The 13,212-nt window shown below is 39.3% G+C and overlaps 1 protein-coding gene across 1 annotated transcript in view; it reads left to right on the plus strand.

The window, feature by feature from the left end:
* Positions 1 to 359: 359 nt before the first annotated feature.
* Positions 360 to 13,212, plus strand: part of LOC137062800 (reticulon-4 receptor-like 1) — a 232,126-nt gene continuing 219,273 nt past the window's right edge. Inside the window, exon 1 of the mRNA XM_067433715.1 lies at positions 360 to 888. Within this exon, the coding sequence (XP_067289816.1) occupies positions 876 to 888 (13 nt within the window). The 5' untranslated portion in view covers positions 360 to 875. The remainder of the gene's footprint in view (positions 889 to 13,212) is intronic.

A 13,212-nucleotide genomic window follows, 5' to 3' on the forward strand; every position in this document is an offset into this window, starting at 1 on the left:
CGTTTCAAGAAAGCCATATGTAGGCACACGTTGCTGTTTGTTCTGCCTTAATTTTTCAGTTTGATCAAATAGGGTATTTCAATTCTCACAGTTCAGACAGTTTCTTGCAGCCATGATTCAGCTCATTAAACATTTAGTTGTGCCATTTATTATTATTATTATATAAAATGCTTTTTAATTATATTAAAATCATCTCATGTTCATATAGCCTAATGATAAAACGTTAACGCACGTACATTTGTGAGTCGTTCATCGAAAAGAACCGATTTAAAGGAATGGTTCTTTCACGAATCGGGCATCGCAAAAACCCTCCCCGCCCGGCAGCTCCCTCTAGTAGCCTAATGCTCCAGCCTCCCGACTCCTGAAGAGACACGCACCGGCGCCTGACATCCGTTAACCAGCACAGAATCTCTGGCATCCAAACGCAGTCACAAAACAGAACAGTAATTTGACTAGGCTACTCGTTGGAGTGGTAGGCTATACGGTACCAAAACGCCGTTTTCCCGTCACAATGACTGATATTGTAAAACTTTAAATGCTGTTGTTATGGCTATCTAAAAGGTTTTTGAGGCAGTTATAAGTGCAAAACTGCTGCACAACATTTGTGGCTACGAGCTCTCGGAGTCATCTTTCTTAAAAAAAAAAGCTGGGTGATTGTGAGACTTCCATGTCGGCGATGTTGTTTTCCATCTTAATCGATACCTGAGACTAGGGGACAAGAGTTGAAGAATTTCTATTTGGATCGCCTGACGTCTGAAGATCATTAAAAACAGATCAAACTTTTATCACATATGACACGGATTATTAAAGATGATACGCTTGTTTTGACTATCACTGTGGGATAAAGTACAGCGCATCATCACCGCACCTTCAGGATGTTCCGGCGAGGTAAGATCAAAATTTTACATTATATAATTGCGTTTTTGGTGCAGTTCAAGCAGATGCGTGATGCTGAAAGTAGGTTACATTTCTATTCATTGCGCGCGTGACTCTTCCACGCGTATCCGTGTTTATATCAAAAACTCTTTACGAGGTTTTCACCAGGTTAGTTTCATGTTTGTCTGGCTCTTTAAGCTTTGGACTGTGCGTTGATGAAATATTAATACACAGTACGTAATATTATTCTTAAAAATAGGCACGCGATGCCGCACTGCAGCTGACAAGCTTACTTGCACGCTCTTAACTAGTGCTATTAAAGCAAACAGTTAGTGATATTTAAGACTAGAGAGGCGGTGCATGGCGACAGTCGCCCATGGGACCAGTGTTTGTGAACTCTTATGTTGCCTTAGACACACACCAAGAAATTATCCCTGTATTTGTCGTCTATACCTATTTTGCATTTGAGTTGTGATGTAAACGGTGGACACAACATAGATTGTTTCATTGTATTTGAGATAGGATATATATTGGTACTCCACTGTCTATATATCAAAACAAATCTTGTACAAAATAATTCAAGAAACATCCAGGTCATCCAGGCTTGGATCAACCCAAGTGTGTCCACAGAGAGGTGCTGTTTTACCTTTAGTAGAAGCCCATGCATGTCAAAACACAGTTTTGCTGTGCTTTTAACTTTAAAAAGTGTTGTAATTAGTCATAGCTAATTACTTTGGATGATGATTTTTTGGAGTAATTTACAGTGTTCTTGGAGTGCTCACACACATACACATAAACACACAGAGACTCATTAAGCTATCTTTGTAAGAACCACAAACATGTTTTTTTTTTTTTATAAAAACAAAGTCAATATTTACTTTACATTACATCTAAACCCAACCCACATACACCTGTTGCATTATTAGATCTAAATCAAAAACAATTTTGCTGATTTATGGATCTTTCAGATTGTGTGGACCACTTCAAATGCCTTTTGAATTTTTTTCAGACAACAACATTAATTCAGACACCTTCAGCACTATCTCACATTATAACAGTTTATTCGCCATAGTTTAGAAAATGGTATTAAAATATGAGAAGAACTGAGAATTCAATGGTGTCAGAACAAATTAATCTTGATAATGTCAGATATCTTTGATATAAAGGTATGTAATTGATAACAATCAACCAATCAGCTGTCAGCTGCACTGTAAATAAAAAAATAAAAATGTCTCCAATTGAAAATTTTCTAGTGACTGATCACATCTAAGTTTTTGAGTTTGTTTCAGCCGAATTGGAAATCTGTGAATTAATACATTTTTCAGTTGGCCAATTGAAATTCTGTGAATTCAGACTGATCTCATGAAATGGTGTATGTATGACATGCCAATTCGTATGCCATTTTGGCGTGCTATCAAGACTCTTAATCACTTTTTAGCGTGTTTATCAACGCCGTTTCATTTTATCCCCCTACACCTAAACCTACCCATCACACACACACACACTGCCCCTAAACCTACCCATCACAAGAGACATTCTGCATTTTTTAATGCAGAAAAAACAACAACAACATAATTTAGTATGTTTATAAATCCATTTACCTTGTGGACACACATATATTCAGACACATTGTGAACACGTATCTCAAACTCTTCCCTAAACCTACCCATTTGTGTATTATAAAAAACAGGATATAACAGGCAGATACGACTGCAGGCACAATGTATTCAGAAAGTACAAATATTCTGAGTGTTCCGAGGCCAAACGATTGATTTGTGTGAAGAAATTCCCCAAAAGCAATCAGAAGGTTAATCCATCCGCCAAACATTAATAATACATTTCAAATATCGCTGCCGGAAGAAACGTCACGTCATCTTTGACAGCATTGGCTGTCGTGTGCACAGATATGTATACCTCATTAGCGACTCTATGGGCCCCTATGCGTTAGCCGTCCGCCATTTTAGAACGGTCAAAGCTGGTCGCGAACTCGCTTTGTGACTATTCAAATGTCACACTGCACACGCAAGCTATGGTTGAAAGGGCAGAAGCAGTGCATATGGAGAGCGGGAGCCACGCGCCGCCCGACGCCCGTCCGTTGTGCATTCTGGCAGCGCTCATCTCGCTGATCACTCTCACCCTAAAACATGTATTACAAATACAGACTATAATATCGTCCATTCTGTCACTTTTGCCGGTGTTATCCTCCGAGATGTGCTTTGATTTATGACGGGTAGCATATATATCTGCTGCAAATGCCCCATTCCCAAACACACATGCATAATATGCTGTATATAAGTTCACTTGATAAATGTAACATTAAAGTTAAGATACGCTTAGTTTAATCATTTAAACAGGCCTTGGAAGTTTGGGCAAAATTTCTGGCAGTGATGTGTTTTTGTGTATTTTATTATTTATTGCACAGCGCTGGATGTTATGTGGTGATTGTGAAACACACTGAACACTGGACTACATGATTTTATGGTGAAATCGCTTATCTTTCATGTTAAAGGGGGGATGAAACACTCAGTTTCAATCAATCTCATGTCAATCTTGAATACCTATAGAGTAGTATTGCATCCTTCATATCTCCGAAAAGTCTTTAGTTTTGTTATATTTATAAAAGAAATATACGCTGTACGAAGTCTTTCCGAAAAAAAACAGAGCGGCTGGAGGCGTATCGTGTGGGCGGAGCTAAATAATGACGATCGCGCACAAAGCGGTTACGTCCTCATAAGCGTGGAGAAGAAAACGGCTATCGATCAGATTCAACTAATACATATATTATCCTGAATCAGATCCGGAGGCTGAAATAAATAGAACAGGGGAAGCAACAACAGCAGGACGTCCATCTCTGTGGTATGTACTGTATACTCGCAGTTTATGAGGACATGATTTGGTTTATGGACTATTGTATGCGACTAAACATTAGCCGTAGAAAGCAAAATGGTTTTGCACGTCAGACTAGTGTAACGTTATACATAGAACAACAATGGAGTAACGTTAGTGCATTTGAATGACAAAGCACGCTTTGTGAGAACGCTAGGTTTATGTTTGAGTGGTTTTACAATAATGTTAAACAAACTGCCACCTATAGTGGTCAGCTAAACAAATGTATTTAAACACACACCATAGATCGCATGCTGCATTGATAAATTAACTAACGTTATACACGATCGTGTTGTTTACTGATGTTTACTCACGTGACGATAGCCAGCAAAAAAGGACATTTGAAGCAGTTTTACTCACTGCCTGCTTCCAAAGCAGGACCATGAACCTTTATCGTCACCGCTCCATGAAAAACACACTTCTTTGGTAACTGTTGATTTCGTGAAGTCCTGTGACAGCAGTGACCGTGGAGATCCACTTTTGCGACACGATTAAAGCGTGATGTTGTGCCACTTCCCATCATTTCTGCGTTCAAATCAGTTCAAATGCAGCGCTTCCTTCTCGGGAATGCTGCGCTGAAGCGTGGAAGTCGCTTGACATCGCCCATAGGAATAAAGTGAAGCGCGGTGGGACAGAAGTGTTACACGGACAACTGGATCTGCACCTGAGAGAGTGTTTATGGGCGTGCATTTCCTCTCTCGCTCTAATCACGCGCGCGCACCTTTCCGGGAGAAGAGCCCATACGGCCCATACAAGTACCTTCCACTCTATCGACGTCAAGCCGACCCATACTCGAAAAAACTCTCCGAAACTTGTGGGAAACCAGAAGGAGTATTTTTGACACAGAAATACTCCATCAAATGTCCAACTTAGTTTTTGAAACTTTGTCTATGTTTAGGATGGGAATCCAAGTCTTTAACAGTGTAAAAAGCTCAGTATGCATGAAACAGCAATGACCCCCCCCCCTTTAACAGTAAACAGTAAATGACCCCCCCTTTAATAAGGTCAAGTTGATCAAGAACTATGCACCGGCTTTAATTCAGCACGAGCATAGCAAAAATAGACAACAGACTCGGTGACAGAAGGGCATGCTTATAAAACAGCAGAAATATGTCGGTTTCTCTTCTTTAAATACTCTTACATTTAGTTTGATTTAAACATTTTCAAAGGGTCAATGTTTGTTTTCACATACAGTTCTTGAATACCGGGAAATGAAATTTAAGAACCATGAAGCCTCTTACTAACAAATGTTATGTGTTTTTGTGTAGATCCAAACATTATAATTGCTAAACTAACACAAACGTCTCACCTGAGAAAGGTTTATTCGGGAAATTAAATCGTGCCGGGCTTTACAGAGGCTGCACAGGCGCAGTGTTCTTTTTTTTTTTTTTAAGCCAGTGATGATTGACAGCATCTGAAGTGTTGACGTGTGTTGACCGTTCTAAAATGGCAGCTTGTCTCGTGACCAATTGCGTCAATACATCAGCTTTGATTGTAAAATGCCATTGGCTTTCGTGTGTCTTGTGACCGATCGCGTCATTCTAAACTTGTCGTGATGTGTGTATAATTTTTGAATCAGAAATATGTGTGTTCTGTTCACAAAGGGGCACAATCATCATTTCAATGACTAAAACAATAAGATCAACTCTTTTCTTCACATGAAGATATCGTATGACTTCAGAAGACTTGTAATTCAATATAAGTTAATACTTTTATACTGTTTTTTGGTCCGTTTTTGCAATAAATACATGTTTAAATTTAAATGTGTAATTATTTGCCTGTTACGTGTTTTATATTGTTGAGAGTGGGTAGGTTTAGGGTAGGAGTGGAGTTAGTTGATCCAAAATATAAAATTAGGCTATAAATATTAATTCTGTGAGATCAGGTTGGCGGAACTACATGCACTACATTTTCTCCCGACTATATCCATAAAAACTACGTTCATTTTAGACACAAATTGTGTTTAAGAGACTCTCCAAGCAGGTCATTTTGACATAGATGTTTGTGTACATTTGATCGTTTTAGAAGCGAGTGTGAAACCGAAAGTGTAATTTGCTCGTCTCGTTGCGGGCTGTTTCAGAGCGCGCGCCGACTTGGGAACAATCTCTTGAGCACATTTTTGTGCTTTTAATCGCTATTTTTATTATTAAACACGTCCCACAATTTACCAACAGTAGCTAGACTGTATTTTACAACAATCACTGATCGTGCTGATTCTGTCATTGCGTTTGAGTTTTAGGCCTAGTCCACACGTACACAGGTATTTTTATTACCGGAGTTTTTCTTCCTCCGTTTTAAAAAACAATCGCGAACAACCACACAAGCACGGTTTTAAAAAAATGGTCCCATTCACTGCACCGATGCACATTACACTGACTGAGGGATGCCCATATGCCATGGACTCAAGTAAAACACTTCCTACAAGTTCCTTTGCTTTGGACTCAGTGACAGGCAACTGTATACACAGGTGCAAGGCCGAAGTGGACTGTAATAGCTTCACACACTTGCTTTACTATTTTGTATTATTGCATTCTGGCGCCTTTGTTCTGCAATACAATGAAATAACTGAACATGTATCTATATACGTGTGATAAGCACGTAGTCGAGTCCACCGCATAGAATCGACTCACGTAAATCAAAAAGAGATGTGGAAAATCTGATATCAAACAAAGGAAAGAACGGCGCGCACTTTAAATTAAAAAAGCCGAAATGTCCGGTTTCACCATCTACACGACAACACTGTTACCGGAGTTTCTAAAAATCTTCACCCTGGCCGGAGTTTTCAAAAAAGTCCGGTTTTAGTAACCGGATATAGCGTTTGCGTGTGGACGAACAGCCAAACCGCGTAGAAAAAGCTGCGGTTTTGAAAATACCCGTGTTCGTGTGGACAGGGCCTTAGTGAGAAATGACAGCGCTGCTGCAAAGGGAATTAAGTTGCGCTGGACATAAATATTATAATTATAATCTTTGGAAGCCAAAATCTAAAATAAAATCACAGATCTAAAGTGTAACCAGGCTATGTTTGAATTAGTTCTGTCCTCTGTCATCACTCATTAGGGCTGTCGTTTTGCGCCTCTCTCTCTCTCTCTCTCTCTCTCTCTCTCTCTCTCTCTCTCTCTCTCTCTCTCTCTCTCTCTCTCTCTCTCTCTCTCTCTCTCTCTCTCGTCACATGTTTTTTTGTGTGTTTTTTTTTTTTAAGTACCGACAGCAGAACCGATAACGTCCGAGCTTATCGATACAACGGTCTTTCAAAATTCACCCCCGGGGCCCGTTTAATACCGGGTTTCGGTACCCATCCCTAGTGTTTACGCAAAGTCATGATGTCATGTTTTTGAATTGATGCAATTTAATTCACAGAAATTCAATTCGGCCAACTGAAAAATTTAGATGTGATCATCAGTCATTAGAAAATTTTCAATTGGAGACCTGCATTTAAAAAAAAAAAAAATTACAGTGTGTTAAATTTTAGTACACAATTAGATAATACCAATTTAGGTCAACCAATTACCAAGCAATGCTTAATTTTGTTCAGTCTGTGGTGTAAAAGGTCACATTAGCAATTAAAGAAAGAAAAAAAAACACTTAAAGTAACACATCAACTTTTTGGGACTTTTTGTAAAGGTACAAACCTGTACCTTTACATACACAGACTTTTGAAGCTACATAAGCGACTACTTCTGCAATGATTTTCATATTAAGATAATTATGTTAATAATAGCATAGGCCTACCCCTTAACTTAACCCTAACAGAAACCATTTGATAAACGTAAATGGAAAGCAACACATAATTTGGCTTTCTTTATAAGCCTTTCAGATAACCAGAACCACGTCAAATATCCTCAAAAGTCCGTTTTTGACATTTTTGGAAACATTTTCAAGAATGCGAATCCTTACCCACACACAAATAGATTTTAATTAACATATCTTCCAATATCAAAACATTTCATTTGCATATTTTATTTTTGTCAGCTTTAAAGCTTGCTATTCTGTACCTTCCTTAAAAAACCCTCCTCCATCCAGTTATTTTTTCCCCTGAGGAGTGACAGCGGAGTCATAACACTTTTACTAATGTTCAGCCTGCAGCTTCAAACCAGCCTGCTCTGGGAACTGTTTCCTCATTTTCTTCTCATTACAAAAGAATGTGTGGGTTTGAGTTGAGGCAAGAGATGGGATGGAGAAAGAGAGAGGGGGGATTTGTTTGTGTGCTTAAATCATTCTGCATCAGCTGTGGCACTGAGCCCCTCCTCAATGCAAACACACAATAACAGACAATGAAATGATAAGGAGTTATGACTGTTTATTCTTGCCATTTCTAGCAATAGGGGTCTATGCTTACAGCCCCGGGGTACAGAAAACGGTCTGGAATGCATAATAATAGTGAGCAGCAAAGATGTGTTTATAGGAAAGCTGCATGTCTTCATCAAATAACATGTAGTTTTACTGCTCACAGGGTTTCTACTAGACTCTCGGCTGGTGACACACTATAGGTCAACAAAATTTAGTCTCGGATGCCATATGTGAATTAGTGCTGCAACGACGCGTCGACGTCATCGATGACGTCGACTACGGAAATACGTCGACGTTCGTGAAATGCGTCGACGCGTCGTGTCAGACGTTCATCTCGCGTAATGTTGGTTTCTGCTCCTGGTTCTATCACAAAAACCTAGACCGCGAATATCAAAAGTATGGGAATACTTTAAACAGAGGCCAAACAGTGTTTCCCACACATAGACTAATTTGTGGCGGACTGCCACATAATCAATAACGGCCGCCACATTCGTCATTCATTCATTTTTACGCTATTTAAAAGACGCACGCATATTCGTTTAGCTGCATTTCCTTAAGTTCTCTCTCCGTCCTTTTGCGCGTCTCTTATTCACTCACACACACACGCGCGTTGCATTCGACCGTAAAACAAGTTTTATTGCATTTTGGCGCATTTAGTATGACATCGCTTTTAAAACCAGAGCAGTTGAATAACAGAGTTGCGACACGCCTTCATCACGCGGTCACGGCGCTCATATAATTCTAAACAAACCAGCGCGGTGTCAATCAATACAGACCAGTGTTTCCCAACCGGGATCCCGAGCAAAAGTTGCGGGGACGCACTTACACTTCGGTTCATCTCGCATCTGATGACGCATCTTTAATATGGGTTGTAACTTGGAAATAATGCTGTATGTATGTTTCTGTCGATGGATACACGCGCTGACTCCTCGGGTATACACTACAACAACAGCGATAATAAAAGAAAAACGTGGGCAAAACGGTTTCTCTTTGTAAACTTTATAAAACGCATGCGAGTGCTGCTGTACGTCCTAATATGAGCAGTCATTTTCACAGTCATCACCCCCGTGTAGCAAGGAGACTCGAATGAGAAGATCTGTCTCTGCACTCGTCCCAAAGCGCGCAAATAATGAGTTATCTTTCAAATCCTGTGCTTAAACGGACAAACTCACAAAAAGTATGTCAAACTGTCATAGCCTACTCTATGCCTTAAGTGAACTTTATACAGAAAATACGACGACTATCCGTGGGTCTTAAAGGGGCAGTAGCATTCACTGCTGTCTATTTAATGTCAAACAAAAGATAAAGACATCACTCACTGCTCCTGACTGAATAGCTTTTGTAAGTTTAATAAGGATTATTTTTTTTTATTTTAAACAGTTAAATGTGTGGTTATTTTACTTTTGATTACTTCATTCCATTTCTCTACCTAAAAACTAATGTTGGACCTACCTGAAAAGCATTGTTTATTTTGTTCTCATCTTTGCTCAATAGTATTTATTTGTGCTGCTGCTTCTATTTAAGTTATCTGTTCTTATTTTCTTTATTTTCATTTGACAGTAGTCATTTTTCCCCTGAACATAGCAAATACCAAACTGTTCTGAAACGTGAACCTAAAACCCTGATACAAAGCAAACTGTGAGCAGTCTGTACTGTTACACCTCTAGCGTTATGCGAGTGGTTGCCACAGAATTTTGAAAAATTTCAAAGGGTAAAAAAATTAATCGTTAGATTAGTCGACTAATCGAAAAAATAATCGTTAGATTAGTCGACAGAAAAAATAATTGTTAGTTGCAGCTCTAATGTGAATTTAACATGCTATATTTCAAAATGTATTCATTTGGCAGACACTGTCAGTGTCATCCAAAGACTTAATCCAAGGTATACTTGTTACTGATTTGTGCTTTCCCTGAATCAATCTCATGTCAATCTTGACTACCTATAGAGTAGTATTGCATCCTTCATACCTCCGGAAATTCTTTAGTTTTATTATATTTATAAAAGAAAGATAGGCTGTACAGAGTCTTTCCTAAAAAAACGAGAGGATGGAGGCATATCGTGCAGGCAGCTATTGCAAGGAGAGCGTCTGAAAGCTGTGACATCCTCAAGCATGGAAAAGAAAACGTTACCCTAAATAAAACATGGATATCAATCAGATTCAACTAATACATCTATGATCCAGAATTGGATCCAGAGGCTGAAATAAATTGATTAGGAGAAGCAGCAACAGCAGGACGTCCGTCTTATGTGGTATGTAAGTTACTGTATTTAGCGGCATGTAAAAATTTGTGTGTTTACTCATGGTTTATGAGGAGATTTGGTTTTGGACTATTGTATGCGACTAAACCTTAGCAGTAGCAAGTGAAACGGTTTTGCACGTCAGACTAGTGTTTACATATAAAAACAATGGAATAGTAGCGCATTTGAATGAAGAAGCACGCTTTGTGTGAACGTCCCCTAGGTTTATATGTTTGGTGTGGTTTACAATAAACAAACAGACACCTATAGTGGTCAGCTAAACAAATGTATTGAAACACACACCATACATCACATGCTCCATTGATAAATGGAGCATTTATCCATTATTTATGTATCATTTTCTGTTTGCTTGTCTGAAGAAAAAATAATAATAATTGTGTACTGTGCTCGATTAACTGAGAGTTCTTACAGCACTTGCAGGTTGTTGCCCTTGTTTGTTTCGTTACTTCTGTTGCTCTCCTCTTTTTCTAAGTCGCTTTGGATAAAAGCGTCTGCTAAACGATTAAATGTAAATGTAAATAAATGAACTATACATGATTGTGTTACTTACACGATGATATCCAACTACACACTGACATTTGAAGCAGTTTTACTCACCCCCTGCTTCCAAAGCACGTCTGTGAACCTTTATCGTTGGGACTGCTCCATCAAAAACACACTTCTTTGGGGACATTGTTGATTTCGTGAAGTCCTGTGACTGCAGTGAGTGGAGCGTTTATGGGCGTGCATTTGCTCTCTTGCTCTGGTCGCGGTCATGGTTGTGCGTGCACCCTTCCAGGAGAAGAGCCCGTACAAGGAAATTCCGTCCCATTCTACGTCACACAGACCCATACTCGAAAAAAACTTTCCGAAATTTGTGAGAAACCGGAAGGAGTGTTTTTGACACAGAAATACTTCATCAAATGTCCAACTTATTTTTTTGAAACTTTGTCCATGTTTAGGATGGGAATGGAGGTTTTAATAGTGTAAAAAGCTCAATATGCATGAAACAGCATTTCACTCCCCCTTTAACCTTGGCGTGATGTACCAGTTGAGTGAAATGCCATGCTTTCCCTTTTTGCAGTGAGATTAATAGACAGACCAGACAGTCAGAGAGACAAGTACGTAGATAGGTGGTAATTTATATATGTAGTTTGATCGACAGACAGATGGATGGATGGATGGATGGATGGATGGATGGATGGATGGATGGATGGATGGATGGATGGATGGATAGATAGATAGATAGATAGATAGATAGATAGATAGATAGATAGATAGATAGATAGATAGATAGATAGATAGATAGATAGATAGATAGATAGATAGATAGATAGATAGATAGATAGATAGTGTTGAAAAAAAGCATATGTTAGTTAGTTATGTTTTGAAGAATGGCAGCTGGTTTGAGCTGGTTTATGCTGGTCCTTAGTTGGTCATGAGCTGGTTTAAACTGGTCCTGAGCTGGAGCTAGTTTCTTAGGACCAGTTTAGGACCAGCACTTGACCAAGCTTAAACCAGTTCATGACCAGCTAAGGATCAGCTTAAACCAGCTCAAACTGCTGCCATGCTTCAAAACATACCAAACCAGCATATGCTGTTTTTTTCAACAGGGGGGATAGACAGATAGAATGACAGACACACAGACAGATAAATATTTAGAGCAGATAGATAAACATAGAGATAGGCAGTCATACAGACAGATGTAGATGGACGTACAGACAGACAGACTGGCTGACTGACTAATATCATAATGTACATGTATGAATGCATGGATAGACAGACAGGCAGGTATAGTCTGCTGAATGTACTGAAACCATATATTCAAGTAAAAATATGTAGGGAAGCAGGGACTTGATTTTCACTTTTAGGAATTAGTTGGATCATCAAAAGTGACATTTGCTGGTGTGAGGCTGAATAGTAAAAATGCTTGGTAGTGATAAAGAGTTAAATCATGACCAGGAGGACCATGAATGTTAAGTAATGAAGTAGTCTCAAATTTAATATCATTGACTTTAAGGATCAGGTCAGGTATAGCTAATTAAGGTAACAAGTGTACATGTTTTGATTTTTACTGTGTACTCAAGTGGTATGTACAAAAAGCACAGCTTTTGTCAAAAGTCTAAATTCATGCTTTCTTTTCCCTAAAGCTGCTTGCAGCGTCATCTCATCCCCACAGAACCATACTATGGAGATGTTAAGTGTAGACGCAGGCCAAACCTTTTTGGCAGGTGAGATTGTGGATTTGAAGCAGCAGGAGCCCACTGGCTGCTTGCTGTAATGAGCCTGTTTCTTTTTCTGGCCACTTCTGCGATACCCTCTCTTAACCCCAGATTGCTCCAGGTTCTCTACAATATGGCACCTCTATTTCCATTATCCCTCCACCTGCGTGAGAGCTTCAGCCTCGGAGTAGAAGCAGCGCAGATTAAATAAAGGTTTGAAACACAAAAAAATCTATTGGCTGAAGCGCAGGCAGGAAACAGGAGGCTACTTACCATACAAAGTGCTACTGGCTGGGCAGTGAGCCGGTGCAGCTTGTTGGCCCATTTTAATAGCTTGTTTAGTTGAAAGCTCGTTTAGTCAGAGATATCACACGCAGCCAGAAAGAAATGAATCCACATTCACCCCCCACCTGTGGCTGAGAAAATCTCCCATCCCCTCCAGATTGCTAACCTACTCTTAATGATGATTCAGTGCAAGTGTGTGTGAATACTGCCCTCCTCACTCTATAATTTATAAGCATTTCTATGTTTGTAGGTGTCTGTGGCCAGAGGCATGCATGCATGTGACCAACCATTAGCATGTGGAAAGCATACTGTGTACACTAAAATAGCGCTGTAAGTGACTGTTCAGTTTGTAGGTGATTAAGAGACTCAAAATGATTGTTTAACAAGTCTTAAAAAGAATACTATATATTAGGGGTGC

Source organism: Pseudorasbora parva, chromosome 23 (assembly GCF_024679245.1).
Source record: "Pseudorasbora parva isolate DD20220531a chromosome 23, ASM2467924v1, whole genome shotgun sequence".
In the NCBI taxonomy this organism is placed as follows: domain Eukaryota; kingdom Metazoa; phylum Chordata; class Actinopteri; order Cypriniformes; family Gobionidae; genus Pseudorasbora; species Pseudorasbora parva.